At 49.4% G+C, this 22,279-nt stretch overlaps 1 protein-coding gene across 5 annotated transcripts in view; it reads left to right on the forward strand.

The window, feature by feature from the left end:
• Positions 1-22,279, forward strand: part of TBC1D14 (TBC1 domain family member 14) — a 103,185-nt gene that overhangs the window by 68,690 nt on the left and 12,216 nt on the right. For 3 of the 5 annotated variants that reach the window (XM_082653762.1, XM_082653763.1, XM_082653766.1), the window contains 9 exons: positions 461-579; positions 2,325-2,407; positions 3,693-3,810; positions 5,865-5,971; positions 9,398-9,478; positions 10,557-10,651; positions 12,886-12,957; positions 13,647-13,775; positions 16,303-16,412. In XM_082653762.1, coding sequence (XP_082509888.1) covers positions 461-579; positions 2,325-2,407; positions 3,693-3,810; positions 5,865-5,971; positions 9,398-9,478; positions 10,557-10,651; positions 12,886-12,957; positions 13,647-13,775; positions 16,303-16,412 — 914 coding nt within the window. Of the gene's footprint in view, positions 1-460; positions 580-2,324; positions 2,408-3,692; positions 3,811-5,864; positions 5,972-9,397; positions 9,479-10,556; positions 10,652-12,885; positions 12,958-13,646; positions 13,776-16,302; positions 16,413-17,902; positions 18,042-22,279 lie in introns of those variants that run through there. The other 2 variants (XM_082653765.1, XM_082653764.1) reach the window with 2 other exon arrangements.

Genomic DNA, 22,279 nt, shown 5'->3' on the forward strand with positions numbered 1-22,279 from the left:
TTTAGGGTGGGAGTGGGAGATGAAGCCAGGGGTGGGGGTCAGATGCATGCTAGAATTGGCTATCACTCTGACTCTGAGCTTCCCTGTGACCACTGCAATAATCAGTTCAAATTTACGGTGTCCAGAAGACAGAATACACACCTCTTACCCAGAAGCAGCCTAGGAGACCCGAGTCGATGTTTGCGGGCCCTTAGCGGAGCAGCTGGGATGATGAGATCCTTAGTGACTTCCCTACCAGTATGGGAAGCCCACAGTCCCCATAACGTGATGGCCTGAACTGCAGAGCTGAACCCCTTTCATGGGCAGTTTTTCCTTTTAAAGAGCAAGCAATATTTTCAGTGCATCATCCTCAAAATCGACTTAAAGGACTTCACAACAGAACACCTTGCTTACTTTGGAAAGGGCTTCGTAATATCAGAATTGGCCGGGCCTGGAGTTATCCCTGGTTTCTTTGTCCTAGGAATATGAAGACAAGGCTGGACGACCTCGCAGGCCACCCTCTCCAAAGCAGAATGTGAGGAAGCATCTTGACTTTGAGCCTCTTTCCACCACCGCACTCATCCTGGAAGACAGACCAGCGTGAGTCTGAAGAAGAGTCTGTGGAGGGTTTGTTTTCAGGGATAAGTACATTTGCTAGTCACCTTTTCATTAGAAAAGGGGAAGAAAAATTAGCACGTCACTTACTAAAAATGCGGGGCCCCTCTTCATTCCCTCCACTAACGTGTGTTCTATACGATAGCATGACTGATGTGGAAAACTTTCATTTAACGTAGAAGTTTTTGATCAGGATTTTCCATTCAGGTGATTTTTTACTTTAATTTAGCATTTCCAGATGCTTAAGGAGCTGTTATTAATTGTAGACTGGCTTGTAACGGTAAGAAGCACCAGGAAGTATACTCGAAAGTGGGTGTTCTGGAGGCACCCCAGTATTGTAGAACAATTCCCGGACTAGCCTACTGGTTCTTTGGGATCTGCAGAAAACAGGCTGGGTGATCCCAGCAAGTTCCCTTCCCTCTGGGCCTCTGGTTTCCATCCATCTGATGAGGAGAGATGGGTTTTGATGACGGGCTTGTAGATCGTGTTTGGAGACCTTAGTAAGGGAAAGGGATTGCTCCATTGTACCAGGCCATAGCTTATCTCTATTTAAGCATCGAGTTTCCATAGAACACTGTATTTGAATAGAAAGATTCCACAGCTTTTTCTCACTGTTGTGGCCTCTCCCGTTGCGGAGCACAGGCTCCGGACGCGCAGGCTCAGCGGCCATGGCTCACGGGCCCAGCTGCTCCGCGGCATGTGGGATCTTCCCGGACCGGGGCACGAACCCGCGTCCCCTGCATCGGCAGGCGGACTCTCAACCACTGCGCCACCAGGGAAGCCCGTCCACAGCTTTTAAGAAAAAGAGAGATTGTAAAACATTCGGCTAGGATCCCTAAGGTCCCTGCCAACCCTGACATTTAAAATTGATGAAGTCTGCAGAAGAAATGTGTCTTCTGATGTTAATTTTCGGTCCTTGGAAATTGTGGATGTGTGGGTAGATGGGGAGAGAAACCCTGAAATGGAGGATTCAGAAGGTAGGTAGAGATTATTGGTAGAAGCCGCCGCACTGTGAGGATCCGTCCTGTAATGCTGTCTAAAACATGAGCTGTGGGAAGCCGTGCCCTGTTCTCCTGCAGCAAAAACACTGTGATGTGCGCAGACAGCCAGACATTGCCGCCCTCCCAGTTTTCAAGGACCAGCAAATTCACCAGCACGTTTCTGAAAGAGAACATGCGTTTTATTTTTTTAACCGGGATTCAGAGTTGTATAGCACATTTAGTCGTTTAGAACTATTGTATGAATCTGTGTGTGTGTGTGTGTGTGTGTGTATAAATGAGATGAACCACATAGCTAGTATGAAACTTACTTAAAAAAACTGGCCAGGGAATATATTCATACATAGATGTATCAATAACATATGCCGTTAGGGTACTCTACTTCAAGGGTAACTGTTGACAATTATTGTATTCGTGCGATGTGGTCAAATCAAAGTTTCTTTGGAGACTGGGGTGAAAAAAAAAAACCCAAAGATTAAGTGTTTATCTCCATTGGAGTTATGGTTAATTGCTATTTTCTTCTTTCTGCTAATCTTTAGACTCCAGTTTTTAAAAATGAGCTTATTTTAATACTTTTGTAAAAAAATATTTTTAGTTTATGAAAGAGCTGCGTCTTTATCATCTAACAAATGTGGTTTTGGTCTTTGAGCTTTTCATTTGTTAGTAAATGATGCTTCAAGTTTCTCTTATTTAGTATTTAAAATGGTGAAAAATCATTTCTTTTCTATCAAGAAATCTCCCGGCCAAGCCAGCTGAAGAAGCTCAGAAACACAGGCAACAGTATGAAGAAATGGTGGTTCAGGCCAAAAAACGAGGTAATGGAGCTCACCTGTGTTTGGTTATGTAAGTCAGCACAAGATTTTGTGTCTTTGTGGATATTTTCTCTTTACCTGATGGAGCTGTAGAACCTGAACTTTGGTGAATGCTTTATTTAATATTTTGAGATTTATAATTTTCATCAAAAACGTATGTTTCTACTAACTACTTATTCCTGGTTACTTCATTCAAGGTAATAGCACTTTGAATTTACACAAGGAAAGAGACTGTGTAGGATAAAAGTACTAGGCTGCAGAAAGCTTTAGCCAGTGATGCTGGAGAGGCAGATCTCTTTCTGTCTGTGGGCTCAGTTTTCCTTATTTACAAGAAGATGTGATGGGATTTGACAAAGTGCCTTGTGACACCTAAAAACCCTATGATTCTTAGATGTTTAAAAAGTATGTATAGTAAAACGTGGTCTGTCTGTACAATGGAATGTTATTCAGCCTTAAAAAGGAATGAAATTCTGACACACACTTAACATGAAGCGTGAAGACATTATTCTAAGTGATATAAGCCAGACACAAAAGGACAAATGCTGTGTGCTTCCACTTATATGAGGTATCTAGAAGAGTCAGATTCATAGAGACAGAAAGTAGAGTGGAGGTTGCCGGGGGCTGGGGAGCAGGGCGGGGTGTGTGTGTCGGGGGGTGAGAAGTTAGTGTTTCGTGGGGAGAGAGTTCCAGTTCGGGAAGATGAAAAAGTTCTGGAGATGGACGGTGGTGATGGTTGCGTAACAATGTGAAATATACTTCACGCCACTGGGTGTACACTTAAAATGGGAAATTTTATGTTTTGTGTATTTTACCACAAAAAATGTATATATAAATGAAAATGCATGGTATTTCTCAGAGTTGCTGTTATACCCTAAGAGTTATTCTTAAGCTGTGAGAAGTGAAGTTGCAGGTTCCATTGGAAAGGGTGAGGCGAGCACAGAGAGGCTTCTGGTGTGTCTGTTCCTGTTCGGTCTTTTGACGGGGGCTGTAGTTTCATGGGTTTGTCTATTTTGTGATAATTTCGTTAGGTTCTTATTTGTATACTTTTCTGTTTATATGTTATACTGTATTACGTTACAGAAAAGCTTACTAAAAGGTGGATAACGCCTAAGCTTTCTAAACTCCGTAAGGTGTGAAATGAGTCTCGGAAGAGGTCAGGTCTCAGTGCTCTACTTCACTGCCCTCTTCCTGGTGTTTTTGCAGCCTGGCTCTTTGAGAAAAGTCACCTAGCTTGAAATCAGTGGATATCAGTTAATAGATGTTTCCTTCTTTTAACTGTGATTTCTAGAGCTGAAAGAAGCCCAGAGGAGAAAAAAGCAGCTGGAAGAAAGATGCAGATTAGAAGAAAGTATTGGAAATGCTGTCCTCACTTGGAATAATGAGATTTTGCCTAACTGGGAAACAATGTAAGCTCTCTAGACGCTACACTTCTTTGCAGAATTCAGGGGAAGCAGCTGTATTAATTGTAGCTCCTCTCACAGCCCCTGATGAAATTATCTGATAAGTTTAAGTTGCACAGAGTCTCCTTCCTCTGCCTTGGTGCAGCCCTTGCCGTTTCTCACCTGGTACTGTGACAGCTCCCCTCCCGCCCCTTCCACTTGTCTTCTGCTCGGCAGCCAGAGGGATCTTCTAAGGCACGAATCTGCGTCACTTCCATACTTTACATGTCAGTGACTTCCTGTGACTCTCGGTGTAAAATTGGAATTGCTTGGCTTAGCCGACAGGACCCTTCGTGGGACAGCACGTCCCTTTCCCTGTAGCCTCACCTTTCATCTCTCCTTTGCTTGGACAGTGCCCTTTTGCTTAGGGAGCCTCAGGGCCTTTGCATGTTCCATTCCCTCTGCATCGAGTGCTCTTGCCCTGTATCTCCTCATTCGGTTAACACTTTGTTCTTTAAAGCTCAGTCTTCCTTGGAGAAGCCTTTCCTGCCCTCGCCCTGGCTCCAGGTGCCTGTAGAGGACCCCGCTGGGTACACTGCATCTGTCTGCTCAAGTTTCTGTTGTCCTGTCTGAGGAGGGGCGCCGGGTGTGCTTTGGTGACAGCCCCCGGTAGCCGGCACACAGTAGAGTCCGGCACTGTTGTCTCCTTCACGTCTGAGGGACAGCTGTAGGTCTTTCCTCGTGCGTGGTCAGAATGGTTAGGGGCCGGTGTCTGGACAGCAGTCTTGGAGCCACGCACAGAGGCTGGTGCCTTCTTTTGGGCCTCCCCCTATCAGCAGGAGCTGGGGGAGCTTGGACGCCAGTTTCCTTTTTCTCTCTTCCAACCTGAACTGTGTGTCAGGTTGTTGGGGACTTGCTTCTGGCACTTACCTGGGTGTTACTCACTCCCACTGTGGAGGTGGGGTCCGGGGGGAGCAGAGATTGCCCTGTTGAGGCTCTGCACGGGGAACACACGCTGTGCCCAGAGCCTGCTTTTCTGGGCAGTGGGGCCCAGTAACAAGAGTTAAGGTCCTCAGAACCCTTGGACTGACTCCCTGTGTGGCTGCAGAGCCCTGGCCCACCCTACATTGACTGATGCTTGATGTGGTCCAGACGCGTGCATTCATACAGGAACTGCCGCTTAATGACCGCCAGCTGGGTGCCGGGCACCTTTCTGGTTTGTCCCACTTAATCCTCACAGCAGCCCTTGGGGGTCAGGGGGAAGGTTCCGTCATCTTGGTTTAGGGAGAATGATAGTGAGAGGAGAAGGAGTTTGCTCCGGGTTCCCCAGCTAAGGGTGTTATGGGGCTGCAGCCCCGGTTTCTGCAGCGTCAGCCCGTGCTCTCCCCTCTGCGCTGTGCCGAGGAGCACCGTGTTGGGAGCCTTTGGCACCTTTATGTCTGTCCCAGTCTGTCAGCAGTGTGTGTTCATTGTGACCAGCAGACCTCAGCGACTCTGCAGTTCCTAATATTCTGAGTTAGCAGAGCTGTCCTGCCGTTAGAGTTGCCTTGCCTGAGCGCTTCAGCTGTGTGTGTGCAGCTGTGCAGAGGCTGGCGGCTGTGCCCTCGGGCTCCCTTCTCGAGGCCCCCTGGGGCCTGCCCTCCATCGGCAGCTCTGCGGCAGCGCCTGCTGGCTCCGCACACCGTGCCCAGCTGCCTGCTGTTCCCGGAGCAGGCCGGCTTATTTCTCGTTGCTGTGCTTTCTGTGCAGAACGTCCTTTCCACCCTTCCTCTGCTTCCACTGCTACTGGTCACTGAGAATTTGGCTCCACAGTAGCGCTCTGGGCTCCTGGTTTGTGGCGCCCATCTCTGCGTGTGCAGTGCCTGTGGCACACCTGGCACAGCAGTGACCCAGTGGAAGGTAGCCGTCGACCTCCTGGTCTGTCTGTCTGGAATGGTGGACTGTAAGCTCTCTGAGGCCAGGGGCTGTGACATAACGACTGTGCCTCCCCCGCTTTTGTGGTTTGGGGTTAAGCACGTGGGTAGACAAACATTTCGTCACTGAGAACAAACTCATAAACTCATGCTTCCGTTTTTGTCCAGGTGGTGCTCTAGGAAAGTTCGAGATTTATGGTGGCAGGGAATCCCTCCCAGCGTGAGAGGCAAGGTCTGGAGCTTAGCCATTGGCAACGAGTTAAACATCACCCACGGTGAGTGGCTTGCATGACCCTAGGCCTGGGGAGTCCACCCCTGGGTCCTGTGGCTTCTCCTGTCCCATTTGCCCCATTAGGAAGAAAGGCAGCCATCGCCACGCCGCTGTGTCTTCGGAGAGGCCAGGTAAGTGTGTCTTCCAGGAGCGGAGCCGGTGGGGAGCCGGGGCTGACTCCTGGGTGCTACAGTTATCTGGTGTCAGTTGAGAGCGGACGCCCGCCTTCTTCCTGATAGCTGTCACCTTCCCTGAGTACGTGGGGAGCATAGGTGGGGCTCAAAGCCTTAGTGGGCTGAGCCATGTTCGGATCTCTTCTCAGAGTCCTGCAGAAAGTGAGCCTTGATGGAGACGTGAAAGTGGAAGGGAAGGATGTTTCTTTCTGTGGAGGTGCTGTATCTGGGGTACTTCCGGTTTTTTGTGACTCTTTTTTTTCCCTAGGCATCTTATACATCAGCACCTTAGAGGGGACAGCATACTGTGCTAGGACTGGGTCCTTGAGGGTCTAGTAGCTTGAGACCAGAGGGAGGCGAGCTCTGTACCCTCCTTTCTTAGGGCTGTTTGTCCCGCCATACGCACTCATACAGTTTGGGTGTGCTTCTCCTCCACCAGTGTGTTCACTGGTTCACTCCCCTCTCCGCCCAGCGCTCTGCAGGCTGTGAGCCAGGGTGAAACTGACGCTAGGAGCTCATAGACTTACAATTAAGTGCTGAAGAAATGGTAATCCTTCCTTTTTCCCTCTTCCTCCCTGTCTGCCGTCTAAGCTGCTCAGGACAAGAGCGCCTTCCTTGTCTTCTCTGTATCAGTGCCCAGCTGTGGAGTTGGTGGTGGCAGTTTTCACCCTGTTGAAGGCCCCTGAGTTTAAAGTAGATTGATTTGTGTCTTCTCTGTGTGGCTCGGGCTCGTGTCGTTATTGTAATTTTTATTTTGTCAGGTGTTGATCTCACCACGTGCAGTGGTAGCCTTGGCCGGCAGTGTGCTCCGTCTTGAGTAACGACAGCTGGTTGGGTGAATGGGGACTGGTTTCCTTTCATTGTGATCTCCTCAAAGTTGCATTTTTTTGGCTAATCCTTACCTGCCCCAAACTTAACATCTGTACGTGAGAAGATGGATAGCATTTACCTTGTGGAAATGGTTTTTCCGCAGCTTCCCTGGAAGTAGATGTTTGGAGAAATGGATGACCATTTATCTCAGTCCCTGTTCTTGAAAATTTCTAAACTGTATCAACAACTCTACACCCGTTGGATGTAATGCAGGGAACTCTGTGTGTGTGGGTTTAATTTTTGGTGCTCACTGTTGGCTGCACTGATTTTATTTAAATTAAAATCCTTCATAGACCGTATCATCATCCTATATCAGGCTAAATGGCTAATTAATCAGTCACATGCCTTGAAAGTTTGTCTAAATTTTGATATTGGCTCGTTTTGTTTACATTGTGTCTTTCTTGTATAATTAGCTGCCTAATGTCAGTTGCCCCCATAGAATTGATGCTCAGGAAGCTGGGGCCTCACCTGTCATGCTTTCCTTTCTGTCACCCGAGCCCAGCACAGCTCTCTGTGCAGTCAGGCCCTCAGGAAGTATTTGCTGAATGAATGAATGAATGAGTGCCACCTTATTGGGTCCTTCTTTTGCTGCATATTCAAGCCAATGTGACAACACAGATGATCTTGAAGTCTGCTGTTGAGGCCTGGCATCGGATTAGGTTCTTTACTCGCATCTTAGTTAACATTGGCAGCGGTCTGAGGGGCAGGTATTGTTGACCTTATTTCCCTACTGAGAAAGTCAGCCACTGGCTGACTCTGAAGCCTGTGTTGCGATTTGGAAGCCCCATGGTTTTGCTCTTTTTGTGGCTGTGCAGTTGGAAACTCACTGAAGGTCAACCTAATCGTACTGTTAAACTTCACTCTTTGGGAAGTCAGCCTTGTACTTTGAAGCTTCGTCTGGAAAGAAGGTGTGTTCACTGTTCTAACTCCCTCTCCCCCCACAGACACACGCCAGTAAAACCATGCGGGTGTTTTAAAAACTGACACTTTGACCCATTTTACCCTGAGGCTGCCAGCATCTGTGCTTTAACTGTCAGATAACCTCATTTGGAAAGTTGTTCCCAGTGGTCAGGGGCCACACAGTTGTTTTCCTCCACCTCCTGCCAAAATGAGCAAAGCTAAGCCCACCTCCTGGAAACTGGGAGTGGGCGGAAGTTTCCCAGACCCTCTAGCCTCCAGCTCAGCACACCTCCAGATTTGTTCCATAAGCATTTGAGTTAAGATGCATGCAGTCCTTCCAGGTGATGATGTTAGTATGAAGTTATATTTCATAGTTGTACTGCCCTTGCAGACTAGTGTAGATTGTAAATCAGATCCTTCACAAGGTTAGAAGAAGGTCATTAATCAAAATTTAGCTTGTTGGAACACAACAGTGTTACTAGAATTTACCTTGTATTTAAAAAAATAGCACATACTGTCTGGAAGGCAGATGTGCTCTGCTTTATTTTCCAGAAGTATTGATGGAGAAAATAAAGTGGTCGAAATTCTCTGGGTAGCTGCAATTAAAGTCTTAGTGATTGACTAGTGATCGTTCGTGATCCAGGGCAACCGATGGCTGGGCGGCGTGGGAGGCACCCACCGGACGGGTGGGCCAGCAGAGGCCTGGGAGGCCTCTCTCTGTGGGTTCCGTCTTTCAGGAGGAGTGGGGCACGGCTATACCCCTGGCAGTCTGGGTATAAAAGTGAGATTTGTGAGTGTGAGTTATTTAACTGTTGCCTAACTACCCAAAGAGAAGAATTACGGAAAAAATAAGTTCTGAATATGGAGAGATTTGGAAGCTGTCTTGTGAGAGACCTGTCTTGATACGTCTCTGCCACCAAGCATCCTTATTTTTTGAAACCTCTGCCTGTGTTGCTTGCACCCCTCTCCCACTTTCAGGAATGAAGTTCAGGAAGACTGGGCCAGGGGGTAGCGGTTCCATCTTGTCTTTATTTGAAACCAGATTTTCTGCTTGGTCTGGGCTTTCTGCTTGTTTCTCCCTTTCTTCATCAGTCAGATATTCATTGATTATATTGATCTGTGTCAATCCCAGAGCTATGTGCTCTGGATACAGACATGAATGAGAGACCCTCATGGTCTTACCCCAAGGAGCTCACAGTCTAGTAAGGCGAGAGACTCACAAACACATCAAAACAATATCGCTTTCTGGGTGGGTTGTGTAACAGAGTGAATACCAGGCATGGAGGCATTTTATGTATTTCTTTGTATATAGTGATGTCTATAGACAATAGAAGTACCTTCTGGCTAAGTTGGGGGGATCGTTTTAGTAGCTGTAATAAGCCTGTGGTGTGTAGTTGAACTGTAAATATTTGAACGAGGCAGCAGTGTCTTGTGTTTCTGAGGAGACATGTGTGCACGTGACACTTACCCAAAGGCTTCTCTTCCAGAGCTCTTTGACATCTGTCTTGCCCGAGCCAAGGAGCGGTGGCGGTGCTTTAGCACGGGAGGCTCTGAAGTGGAGAACGAAGGTATACATGGCGCTAACCCCGGCGGGCTCCTTTGATCAGTTACGCGTATCATTATTTAGTACATGACGAGGAAGGTTTACTTAACTGAAGTAGTGGTTGGTGCAAATTTATAAAAGCTTCATGGGAAAGGGGATTTTTTTAATTTTTATTTTTTGGCCACGCAGAGCAGCTTGCGGGATCTCAGTTCCCTGACCAGGGATGGAACCCTGGCCACAGCAGTGAACGTGCCGAGTCCTCAACCGCTGGACCGCCAGGGAGTCCCCGAAAAGGGAGTTTTTAGAGCAAACAGGTTAAAGAAGAAAACTTTTATAAGAAAGATTATACGAGTTCCTGAGACTTGTTAGTGTCCTAGCATGCTGGAGGGCTGGTCATGACCGATATCTTCTCCTTTATTCACTGCTCAGTGATGTACAGTGGCCTGGCACCCGGGATTGCTTGAGTGTTGGTTTATATAAGAGCATCAGAGCTACTTCCAAAGAGAGAAGAACACTGCGTTTCCTAGGTTATGCTTTTAGGATTTTCTGGGACACACGAGAATGGTTATGATTACTCCTGTTGGTTAACTAGTATCTTTTTTGCCGCTCTTTTTTAATACTGTCTGTGTGGTATTGGAATTTTAAAAATATAAAGCAAGTTATTCATAATTATTTGTTAGAAATAGTACACGAGTGTTATACTGCGGTAACCCACACATATTCTACGTTCATACCAGTGATGTTCTGGATTAAATAATGATTCTTTTGGTGTTTTCTGTGCCTGGAATTCATTTGTGTCTGTTCCCTGACTTGCCCTTACTTCCACTGACAGTCGTTGGTAAAAGGTAATTTCAAATTAGATTTTGATTTCAGACTCTAGAAAATGTCTGATGATGAGCTAACATTAGATGGTGCTCTGAGATTTTTACTCTTAAAGCAAGAAATCCTACAAACTGTTGATCCTGTTGGTTCAAGTTGTAATTAGGCTCGTGTGCTTCTGAGGAACTTCCTTCCCTTGTTTCATTCTTGTAAAAGTTCTAAGCCTCGCACTTATTCCACACACTCACCTCTGAGAGGTGTGATGACTCTTGATCTTTTGACAGATGCTGGTTTTTCAGCAGCAGACAGAGAAGCCAGTCTGGAGCTAATTAAACTGGACATTTCCAGAACATTCCCTAATCTCTGCATTTTCCAGCAAGTAGGTGGTGGCAGTGATTTGTTGCTCTAAGTATGTTTTGTCTAAAATTCACAGATGTCAAACTGCATGTATTTGTAATCAAGTTTGAAAAGTACTAGGGATTTTTGTTGGGAGGGAGGGTCCTTTGTTAATACAGTTAGACTTTTAAAAATAAGGGTAACTGATCCTTTCCAACAAACATTTAATATGACTTAGGAATACCCAATCTGATTCTGTCATGCCCCTGTTTCTAGCAACATGCCTTGTACATACTAGGTAACCAGTAAAGGACAGTGGAATAAATTACAGCAGATCAGTTAGCGCCCACCTAGAGTGAGCCAGGAGGTGCAGAGCTTAGACACAGCTGGGCTTTTCAAAAATGTGGCGTGTCCCAGGTGCTCTCCTGGTAGTACGTACAGCAGCCGGGAGAGGTCAGGGGTGAGGCATCAGGCATGCTGTCACTGAGGAAGTGGCTCTTGGGCTGTGGTTGGACTAGGTTTGAATTGACAGCCTGACCAGAGAATGGGAAAGACATTCCAGGCAGAAGGAGGACCAGAATGGAAGCATCAAACAGCTTATGGTTCAGGGAATCCCCATTTCCTTTTGGGAGAGGGAACCTCGCTAAAGGAATGAACAGAGAGGATACAGCTCAATTCCGTGGACCCTACTAACTAACTGGTGGCTGCTCTGTTTGAGGTAGGAACCAGCTGCAGGGCAGTCCCTGCTCTGGAGGAAAGAGAGTGTAAGGGCAGAGCTTTGAGACACACTTGGAGTGTAGCCAGGAAGGGCTGTCACAGAACTGGGACAGAGTCTGAGAGGGTGCTTGCACCCTGTGGGCACCGAGGTCCAGCCTTTCCCAGACCCAGGCCCCAGAATGTTTTCCATGGAACATCTCTTGGGGGTTCGGCATCACTGACTTTGAGAGTCACCGGGTGATTAACTTGGTGCCGAAAGACGTGTTCAGAAGAGGAGGAGAGCTTTAGGGATCTCTTTCGGGTGAGGCTGGGGACAATTAGCTTTCCTCTTTGCTCTGGCTTCCTTCGGGCGTGTCTCTCTCAGTCTGTGGTTCCCAAAGTTCTAGATTTCATAAATGGGCGGTATTAAAAACATCAAAGGGGGGGTGTGGGGAAACTATGAAATGTCCAGAGCAAGTTAAGGACGTTTAAAATAAGGAACTGCCATCTGCTGGCACCATATTTTCACCAAACAAAGGCCATTTAGCCCCAAAGTTAGAGGGACGTAATCAGAAGGGTGGTGGGAAATCTTGTAAGTTAAGAACGTTTAGCTTTAAGGAAAGCTCAGCATAGTGCTTTTGCTTTCTTCTCATTTGGCCTTAGACCAGATTTCACTTGGTGACAGTCGACACTAATCCTCGGGTGGACATTTGATGCTACTGCAGGGTCCCTCCTTGTCCCCCCTTCTCTTACCCGCTTAGCCCTGGATGTCGTCTTTTTACCCTCCCTTTGCTGTTTGCTTTTGTCCCTCTGTGATTCGAAAGTGCCTCTTCTTTTTATACGTCAGGATGGGATGGCTGGGCCATGGCATTCTCGTGTAGCCACACGGCGGACGTGCACAGTGAGCATGTGACGTGGGCTGAGCCCGTCAGCTCCGTGTCTTCAGACACGTTAGCATCAGTGCGAGGCACCTCTGTGCTCAGTTAGGAAAAAGAAATTCCAAAATTAAATTTTTGGAAGAAGTTACAGGAACAAATGGAAATCTTGGAGGGATGGAAGAGCCGGAGAATGCTTAGAATAAAAAGGTAGCTATTAGGACTTAAGAATTAGAGGGTATCTCCTGCACCTGCCATGCTGAAAAATACAAAAGAAACCCAGACAGTGGCCGTTAGGGCAAAGGAGGCAGAAAGGGTGGTCAGGAGGGGGGCGTGCCGGGGGTGGGGGGGCAGAGCGCCTGTGGGCATGCACCGGCTCTGAAGAGCCTGGGTACCTGGTCCCCTGCTGAACTTGCCCGGGAACTGCAGTCACACAGCAGCAGCCAAGCTAAGGGAGTTGTTCTAGCGCAGGGCTCACACCTGGCCCACCAGCTCAGCGCAGCTTCGTAGGCGGAGCTACAGATGACCTGGTCAGCTGTGGGTCGGTAGACAGCGTTTGTCCAGTCACGTGCTACGCGCCGAGCTGCTTAATAATGCTTGGCCACGAGGTCTGCTCAGAAACAGCAGGTGTGCCTGGTGGCGGCGACATCCATCACCCAAGCACTAACACGGCTGACGCATGTCTTTGGTGTGTTGGTCCCTGTAGGGTGGCCCGTACCACGACATGTTGCACAGCATTTTGGGCGCTTACACTTGTTACCGACCGGATGTGGGTTATGTAAGTGAACTTTTCCAATATTTTATAATGTTCTCCTCTAGAAAGTCACAATATTGCCCGGCACATCGTAGGTGCGGATGTCGGGTTGAATGCCATTTTTTGTTGGGTATGGAAAGTCTCACGGTAAATGACTTGCCTCAGTTTCCTCGTAGAGAAATGGAGCTGACATGGCCGCTCTGTGGCATTGACTACATTTTAACTGGGTTTGATTTTCATTTTTTGCATGTGATTTTTTTTTCTCAGCGTTAAATCAGGAAAGCTTTTAGCAATAACAGTTTTTAAAGCTATGCTGCTGACGTTTCTGTGGCTTAGCAGACGTGTGCATGCATGGCTTTAGAAAGAGTGACGTGTTCGCTCAGACGTACATTTCTGCGGCACCAGGAAGCTGTACATTCTGCAGGGCAGCGTGTCAAATGCAGAGGTGGGGGCGGTTACGGTTTCCCACGTGTTAGGGGTGGGACTGAAGGAGCTCACACAGGCGGCTGGCGCGCCAGGGAGCTGGTTCCGAGTCAGGGCGGGCCGGGATCCATGAGGCTGTCGGTCCAGCCTCTGGTGGGTGGCGATGGGTGGGCGCAGTGTGGGACCTTCCAGCGTGAGGGTGCTTGGGTTCCTCTTTCAATAAGATGGAAGAGCTGCTCTGACTGTGGCGGCTGCCGTTCGTTTAACGCCCCTTTCTCTTCTCCTCTCAGGTTCAGGGCATGTCCTTTATAGCGGCCGTGTTGATCTTGAACTTAGATACTGCAGATGCCTTCATTGCTTTTTCTAATCTTTTGAATAAACCCTGTCAAATGGCGTTTTTCCGAGTGGACCACGGCCTCGTAAGTATCCCCTGTGTGTGTTGTGTCCTGGGTGCTGTGTCCTCACGCAGCAAGCGTTGCCTAATCATTCTCTTCAGCGGGATAAAGAATGCCTTCTCCCTCCACTAAGATACTGAGAATAAGTCGCCCTAGGTAACGTGGCGGCTCATTTGGGGCGTTGTGTTGGACTTTAAAAACGTGGTCAATAGCCATACGCATGAATTTCTTAGTACCTTCTTTCAGAAAGTATTTCTGAAAATACATTCTTTAAGTGAGGGAGGAGGGAGACTCCTGCACAAACGTACACACTTTGTGTCCAAGCAGAAGCTCAGGAGCAGGCCCCACGTTAGGGTCTGTCCAATAGCCCGTCGCATGGTGGGGCCCTGTGGCTGCTCGCTGCCACGCGGGGCTCTGCTTCACGCGGTGGGCTGGTACGCAGGAGGGGAGACGCGTTTGAGACCAGCGTCTCCATGGGCGGCGGCGTGTTCAGGAAGGAGTTGGCAGTCCTTGCCCTGGGGAGGCCCCACCTGCTCCTGGCGCGGTGAGGAAGCGAGGCTCGGGAGTGACGGGGTTCCTTCGAGGCGCATAGCTGGTCCGCGAGCAGCCAGCGTCGGAACCCCTTCTGCTTCCCGTAGCCCAGACGAGGAGTCACCAGTTCAACAGATCATCAGCTTTTTAATTAACGTTGTCTTGATTTGCTGATCATTTGTTGATAGTTCACTGATAATTAATTTATCGTCAGTACTTTAGGACCAAAGCGATCTAACAATTTAGATCAGCTAGGCAATTTTTCTCCTTGACACCTTAAGGACTCCTGAGTATTTCTTGCTCAGCCCATACATACATTTTTTTTTTTTTAAGAAGTGTTTTAAAGCTGCTGCTGAATGCTGGCTGTGAAGGGAAATGTTAAATTGGCAGAGTCCTTCTAGAAGACAGTTTGGTGTTAGATGTCAGTAGCAGTAAACGGCGTTGGTATATAATTCTGCTCGTAAGAATCGGTTCTAAGAAAGTTCAAGTGTGGGCAAGGCACTCTGCACAAAGGTGGTTATTACACGGTTGGTTGTAGTTATTCAATAAAATTTAAAATTATTTTTCATTGTAAAAAATGAAAACATTTAAAAATGGGGATTTAAGGGAATGCAGAATGGTTCCTTAAAATCTGGAAATATATCCAGCGCAGTACTGATTGCAAAGAATTGTATTGGAGAAATATTTAAGATAAAATGCTAAGTTTTTCAAAAGCATGTGTAACAGAACGTATTCCATAACAGCTACCATATTTAACGATAAAAGGAAATATACCACAATCGTAACAGTGTTTACGGATGATCTTTATTCATTTCTGTGCTTCATTAAGTTTTCCACAGTGAGCATTTTAACAGATACTACTTTCATAGTCAGGAAAAAACTCTTTATATATAATAAAATGACTTACATCTAAATACCTCCTCATTTTGAAGATAAGACCCCAGCTTCCTCTTTGGAAACACATGATAAAAACTGTGCTTAAAAATTTTAGCTTGTATTATTAAGGAAAAATCATAGAATCATAACGTTGAGTGGGACCTGCATTTCCAGCAGGGTTTCTTTGCAGCAGCGCTGTGGACATTTGGGGCCGGGTAGCCGTGGTGGAGGCTGTCCTGTGCATCGAGGCTGTTTAGCAGCATCCTTGGCCTCTACCCACCAGATGCAGTAGCACCCCCCCATTCTAGATGGAGCAACCAGAAATGTCCCGAGGCACAGCCAGATGTCCTCCGGGAGGCAGATGCCCCCTAGTTGGGAACCCCGGGTTTACCGTACATGCCTTCATGAAGATGTGCGAACAGCATCCAGGAGTTGCCGTCTGCCCACGTGCATCCAGCCTCTGAGATCATATCGCTCCCACCCACTTGGAGCTGTTCTTTCTGTTTCAGCACCGCACCGCTGCTCTGTGTGTTTCGTTTCCCTGCAAACCCTGTAAGAAGTTGAAAAGCATGTGCTCATAAAACAGGCTGTGGCCGCTTCCCTTCCCTTCAGCGTTTTCTCCCTCAGTGCCTCAGAAGAGCTGCACTTTTGAGCCAGAGCGCTGTTGCCCTGCCTCAGTATTAGCATTATATGCCCTCTGGAAATGCTGGGGGTCAGCAGGGAGGCAGGCGTGTTTTTTGAGATCGTTTTCGACAGTTAATTCGTTCCTGGTTCTTAGAAAAGACTGAGCCCATCAGGAGTCAGCCTAGCCTGCGGGACAGGCACGGGTTCAGGGCCCTGCCTTGCCACACGCTGGTGATGTGGCCTCATTAGGCAAGCTACGCAACTGCTCTGAGTTTCAGTTATCTACAAGTGAAACAAATAATAAGATGGAGTCGGTAGCGTCATATGAGGTTAGGGAGTGAGCTTATTTAGAAATTGGCTGTGTAGTGCCTAGTGTCGGGTTGCCGATGAAGGTGTGTGGGAATGTACATACGAAGATGATTGTCAGATTCTAAAGGTGTAAGTATATTGACTGTTTTTGGTAGATTGGAAACGTGTGCTGATAACGCGTTTATTAGTGTATTTCACATTATCTCCCTAGATGTTGACTTATTTTGCTGCATTTGAGGTATTCTTTGAAGAAAATTTGCCGAAATTATTTGCTCATTTCAAGAAAAACAACTTAACTCCAGACATCTACCTAATCGATTGGTAAGACTGCATTTTTATGTGTTTTCAGAGTGTTTTCTCATCTCCGTGCCCCCATTTTTCATTCCTCACTGCCAGCTTCTCTCAGGGCTCACCTGAGCCCCACGTCCTGCCTTACAGTCTCCCCAGCCGCCCTGAGCACGATACGCCCCGTGTCCTCAGCCCCGTGTCCTCAGCCCCGTGCTGCTGGTCACCTGCTCGGCTCTGTTACTCTCTTGAGCGCTGCCTGTGACTGTGACTCGTCCTCCTGAACTCCCTCCAGGGGAGAAGGGTGTCTTGGACTCTCAGCTGCCAAGGTGCCGTTTACCCATTCCTTCTGCGAGGCGTCGCTAAGCACCAGGTCTGTGCGGGCTCTCCGCTGGGATCGGAGACAGGCAGGCGGAGCTGCCTGTCCGGAGCTTCTGTCTCGGGGGAGAGGCTGTCCGTGCACAGCGAGGCTGCGCAGCATGTGATGAATGCCGTCTCTGGAACAAGGGGAGGACCGAGGCCTGGAGACAGGCCGAGGGGTCAGGGTACACAAGGTAACACGGGAGTTTGAGCAAGACGTGACATGAGCATGCGGTGCTGCAGCATCATCAGGGCAGCAGCAGTTGGCGTGGCGATGTGGGAACCTAAAGTGCAGGGCAGAGAATGGCTGGCGAGAGCTCGGGAGGCCGAGTCTGGTGCATCTTGGATGCCAAGCTGAGGAGCTCGGGCAGGATTACCGGGGCCAGAGGGAGCAGTTGAAGGCCTTTGCTTGGGGTGAGGATGGAGGTGCGTTCTGTTGGAAGTGAGTTTTAGGTTAGGGGAGGTGGGGGAGCCTGGAGGCGGGACAGACGAAGGGTGGAAGAGCAGGGCCTGAGCCAAGGCCGCAGAAGTGGGTGGAGGGTGAGGGAGGGGCGCTGGCCAGGGCGGGCTGGGGCCCCAGGGCAAGTGCTACGGGACCAGGGACCAGCCGAGATCAGAGGGGCCGCATGCGGCGACAGGGCAGCTTTAGGGAACCTGTTGGACCTCGGAGTATACTTACAGGCTTCCAGAGAGTTCCGGGGTGGAGCGGTAGACCGGCAAGTCTTCTCTCACAGTGGATGTGGCGGCCTGGGGAAAGGCTGGAATGTCACCCGCAGGGGGCCAGTTGAGAAGGCTGGCGGTAGCCGGGGGCAGAGAGGGAGCAGCGCCTCAGGCCCCACTGCAGGAAGAGTGTCAGCTCCGGGGTCCCACAGTCCCGCCCGACCCCTGGCCTCTCTCGTTACTTAACTGTGGCCTGAGCGAGGGCCGTGGAGCCTCTCTGAGCCTGTTTCCTCATCTGTCTACCCAGATGGGTAGCCTTTCAGGGCCTTGTAAGGTGATCACCCTACATCCCCCTGCCCCGCCCTGCAGAAGGGGCTCTGCAGAAGGAAAGATGTACTTCGACTGAAAGGCCCGTTTGGGCTCCAGCACTAATTTGCGCAGTGAATCTAAAACTGCTGGGAACGTGTAGCTGGTTTGACTTTTTTTTTTTTGCTCACTTTTTTCAGGAGACAAAAGGCTTACTTCTAGAAGGTCAAGTCCGAATGTCATCTGAAACGAGGCTCAGTCCCTTAAATAAAGCTGATTTGTCTGCACCCGTGGGAATGAGCCTTTGGGACTTTTGGCGTTTCATTACTTCTGTTCTAAACCCTGAGACTGTTCTGACTACGCTGAATTCTTGCTGGGAACAAGGGTTTGGAGGTCAGAGCTCGTAGCTGAGGCCACAAGTGCTGACGTCACTACAGAATAGTATAGACATCAGGCCGTGAAGCGGCCACTGCTGGGGTGCTGGGCTCACCTGTCTGGCTGTGCCGGGTGGGAGTGTTTGGGGCCTGCCTGAAAGGCCACCTTAATTTAACCAACAAATGATTTCTCTACACCATGAACAGTCAACTTTTGCATAGGCTGTGCCTCTGCACCCCTGTTGGTGCACGTGTGCTGTAATTTGACTATGAACCCTGGCCTCACAGATTCCCAGGCCTGGGGCCTGTGACCCCTCGGGGAGGGTGTTACGAGAGGATCACGTGGGACCAGAGTCTCCAACTTCCACCTTATCTGTTTTAGGCCCCCAAGTTAGATTCTTAGGATTCCAGGTTAAAGGGAGGTTTGGAAAACACTGTCTTGGAATAGTGTCTTTCAAACTTTTTTCACCCTGACTTGCAAAAGGAAATAAACTTTGTGTTGTGACCCGGTGTGTGGCCATGTGTGCAGCAATGTAATATGTATATATACATATATGACTGAGACAGGTGTTTTGAAGCAGCACCTGGCCTTTACTATGTGCAGAGCGCCCTGGAATTTCCTATTGTTTTTGTTCAAAAAGCTGGTGCTGACCTACTCTGATGATGTCACGGTGCAAGAGATCAGTGATGGTCACGACGGGCAGTGTGAAGAGCGCTGTCCTGGGTAGCGCTTCTCTGTCTTTTTTCTAGGCCGAGGATAGCTGTAACGCAGCGGGGGCAGAGGCCAAGGGGACTCGCACCGATTGACTCCACTGCTTCTCACGTGATCTCATTTAACCCTTAGGACAAGCCCTTGGAGGGAATTGTAACACCTCTGTTTTACATGTGAGGAAATAGAGGCCCGGAGAGGCAGAGTGACCTGCCCAAGGCCACCCGGCCAGCTGGATGGTACTGCTGGTGTTCATGCTCCAGAGCCTGTGCGCCTCCCCACAGAGTCCTCGCTGAGGGATTTAGTTACGAGGCAGCATAGCCCACGAGGTGGGTCCAGAGCTCAAAGACGCGTCAGCACTCTGATGAGAGAGCGTACAGTGTGCGTCAGACACGTGGGCAGTGAACGTGCAGCAGAGCACTGGGTGTCTCAATGAACGGGGCTCCGAGGATTCCTCTCCCGAGACCTTTGTGATGTGATGTGGTCGGTGCCTGATGCCTCGTGAATGCTGCCCGCTGTGCTTTGGTGCCTGGGCCTCTGCTGGTGTTGGCTTATTCTTGGTGAAGTGCTGGACTGCTTTCTAGAATTAGGACCAAGTAGAACCTTGCCTGTATCCGCAGTCCTAGCGCAGGCCTTAGTAGCTATTTGAGTTGAGTGCATTCATGATTCCTTGCAGTCCACATTTATAGAAGGTCTGCAGTGATTCAGGCTCTTGGTAGAAGCTCAGATCAGAAACAGGGTGGGCAATGGGAAGGAGGCCCAGGGAAAGAGCAGGTGTTGCTCAGGACCTGCCCTAGACGCTGGCATTTCAGAGACATTCATTGCTTTGTTTCACCTTCACAGCCTCTGGAGCAGGTCCGTCTTAGCACAGAGGGAGCCACTGAGGCCCCTTACCCAGTGTCACACCCGTGGTGAGCGGTCCAGATCGGTCTCTCTCCAGAGCTTTTGCTTCTTCTGCTACATCCCATCACTTTCCCAAAGCCACGTCTACAGCCCTGACATCAGGGCCTGCCTGAGCTGCACACGCCTGGTGGAGCTGCACTGTGTGTGTGGTCTGCAGAGGGTGCCGGGGGCTGACTCTCCTTGTCCATGTCGGAGGGTTGTGGAGCCCCTGTGGTTCGGCCGCAGTAGAGTGTCCTGGGTGAGCTGTGTAGGTGCTCAGATTAGATGACAAAATCTCCTCTCCTGCCCCGCCGTCTGCCCACCAGAGGCCATCTAGGAATTGTCCTTCTTCACTCCCAGGACAGTTTCTCCACCCCCTGGATTATAACACTGTAGCTTTATAGGACATTGTCTTGACCAGTTTAAGAGTTATTCTTCCAGAATCCTCTTTTCTCTCCCCTCCACCCCAGCAGTTGGCGCTTCCGTCCATCACAGCGCCGACCCACTGAGAGCATCGTTGGTTTCTTGCTGCTCCGGTAACAGACTGAGCTTTGTCAGTCCCCTCTGTGTCCCTAGTGCCTGGCCCCGTGCTGGGCTCAGAGTCCTAGAGCCAAGAACTCAGCTGTTCCTGAGGGGCCCTTCCTGGGTTTAAAATCCATGGAGTCCAGCCCGAGGCTCACTCGGGTGCTAGCCTCCCCACGTGGACTGGGGGCTGCCGTCTGCCCAGCGCTACAGAGACTTCACAGTTGAGACTTAGATCCACTTGCCGATGCCGCCTTCCTGACAAGGGGTCTTATTTAGTGTGCTTGTCGCTCTTCTTTGCTCACACGGAGACGGGAGGGTCACAACAGGGTCTTGCCCGCTGTGCTCATCTTCCTACAGAGTTTTCAGTGTTCAGGCAGAGGACTGACATGTGGTCATTTAACTTACAAAAACATTTCCCACTGCTGTCAAACGGCAGAATTATTCGGAGGCGTGAGTAGGTTTTGTAATATATAATCCTGAATTAATAAAAGAGTCAAGCAGAACTTTCTCTATCCTGATTAACGTTTCTTGAATGACGTTTGGTGATACTTGGAGATCCTGTCATTACACTCAGTCTCTACCTTAAAGGCAGGTTCAAGGTGAAATTACCGTCGGAAGATTTTAGTTTCCATCGCATCTTGCATACATTTCACCATTAGCTTTTATTTATTTATTTTTAAATTAATTGATTCATTTTATTTTTGTCTGCGTTGGGTCTTCGTTGTTGCCACGGGCTTTCTCTAGTTGCCACGAGCGGGGGCTACTCTTCATTGTGGTGCACGGGCTTCTCATTGCGGTGGCTTCTCTTCTTGCGGAGCACGGGCTCTAGGCGCGCGGGCTTCAGTAGTTGTGGCACGCGGGCTCAGTAGTTGTGGCTCGCGGGCTCTAGAGCGCAGGCTCAGGCGCACGGGCTTAGTTGCTCCAAGGCATGTGGGGTCTTCCCGGACCAGGGCTCGAACCCATGTCCCCTTCATTGGCAGGTGGATTCTTAACCACTGCGCCACCAGGGAAGCCCCTCACCCATTAGCTTCTAACTTCCGGGTCTGCCTGAGAGCTCCTCCAGGGTGCGGTTGTCGCGCAGAGCTCCCGGCATCCGGAGTAGAATCCGGCCCACGTGGGGGCCTCCTCAGCGCGTGTGGAGGGCTGGAGGAGGGTTCCAAGGCCGCAGGTGGGAAGGCTGCTCGCAGGAAGGGCCCGCGCAGCCTGTGGTCGCCAGCGCACCGCAGCCTGGCTGAGATGGAGCCCAGGCGCTAATGCAGGGGCCACATTATTTACCTGCTGCTTGGTGCTGGCGCCTAAGGTGAGAACACCTTCGGGCTCAAGTGGGAGGGTGCTCTGGGGGCTCAGAGGCGGATCCGGCTGATGGCTTCCAGGATTGCGTCAGGGGTTGGGCTTATTAATTAAGTTTGAACCAAGACACATACAACTGCCTTCAATTTTTTAATGAATGCAGCTGTGCGTTGGGTGTTCAATGTTGTTTTATTTACTCCTCACAACATCTAAGGAGGCTAGGTAGTTATCCAGCAGCGTCTTCCCTGTTTGTCTGAGTTTCTGGAGCACCGTGGTGGGCTTGGGAGTGGGGTTCAGGGCTCTGGGGACGAAGGCTCATTCTTAGGAACTGGTCAGGATGGGAAAATGTGGGCACAGCTGGAAATCGGTGATGTCAGGCCGTGAAGGTCCACGTCTCTGACGGTGGCTTCTCCATGAGGGAGACTGCTAGGTGACCTTTGCCCTTTTACCTCAGGCTAAGTCTGTGTTCCTACAGCCTCCCTTTATTTGTGGTTTCTTCACCTGTAAAATGGAGGTGATTGTTGTACTTCCTCAGGGAATAAACTGGATAATCCAGGTAGGAGCTTATAAAGCAGCGCCCAGCCCCGGGAAGTATGTGCTTCCTGGCGGCTGTTTTACCTGCAGCCAGGGCCTTTGAGAAGCAGACCAGGGTGGGTGTCCGTTCTCCCACTACTGGTTCCTGAGAAGGAGCTTTGCCTCCATGCCCGGCTTTGGAAGTGGTGGACTCCCTCCCCATCTCCCTTCCCTGACTGTGCTCCCTGTTTGCAGGCAAGCAGTTAGATTAGGCATCGCCAGAT

The sequence above is a fragment of the Grampus griseus genome (assembly GCF_964374135.1).
Source record: "Grampus griseus genome assembly, chromosome: 4".
Lineage (NCBI taxonomy): Eukaryota > Metazoa > Chordata > Mammalia > Artiodactyla > Delphinidae > Grampus > Grampus griseus.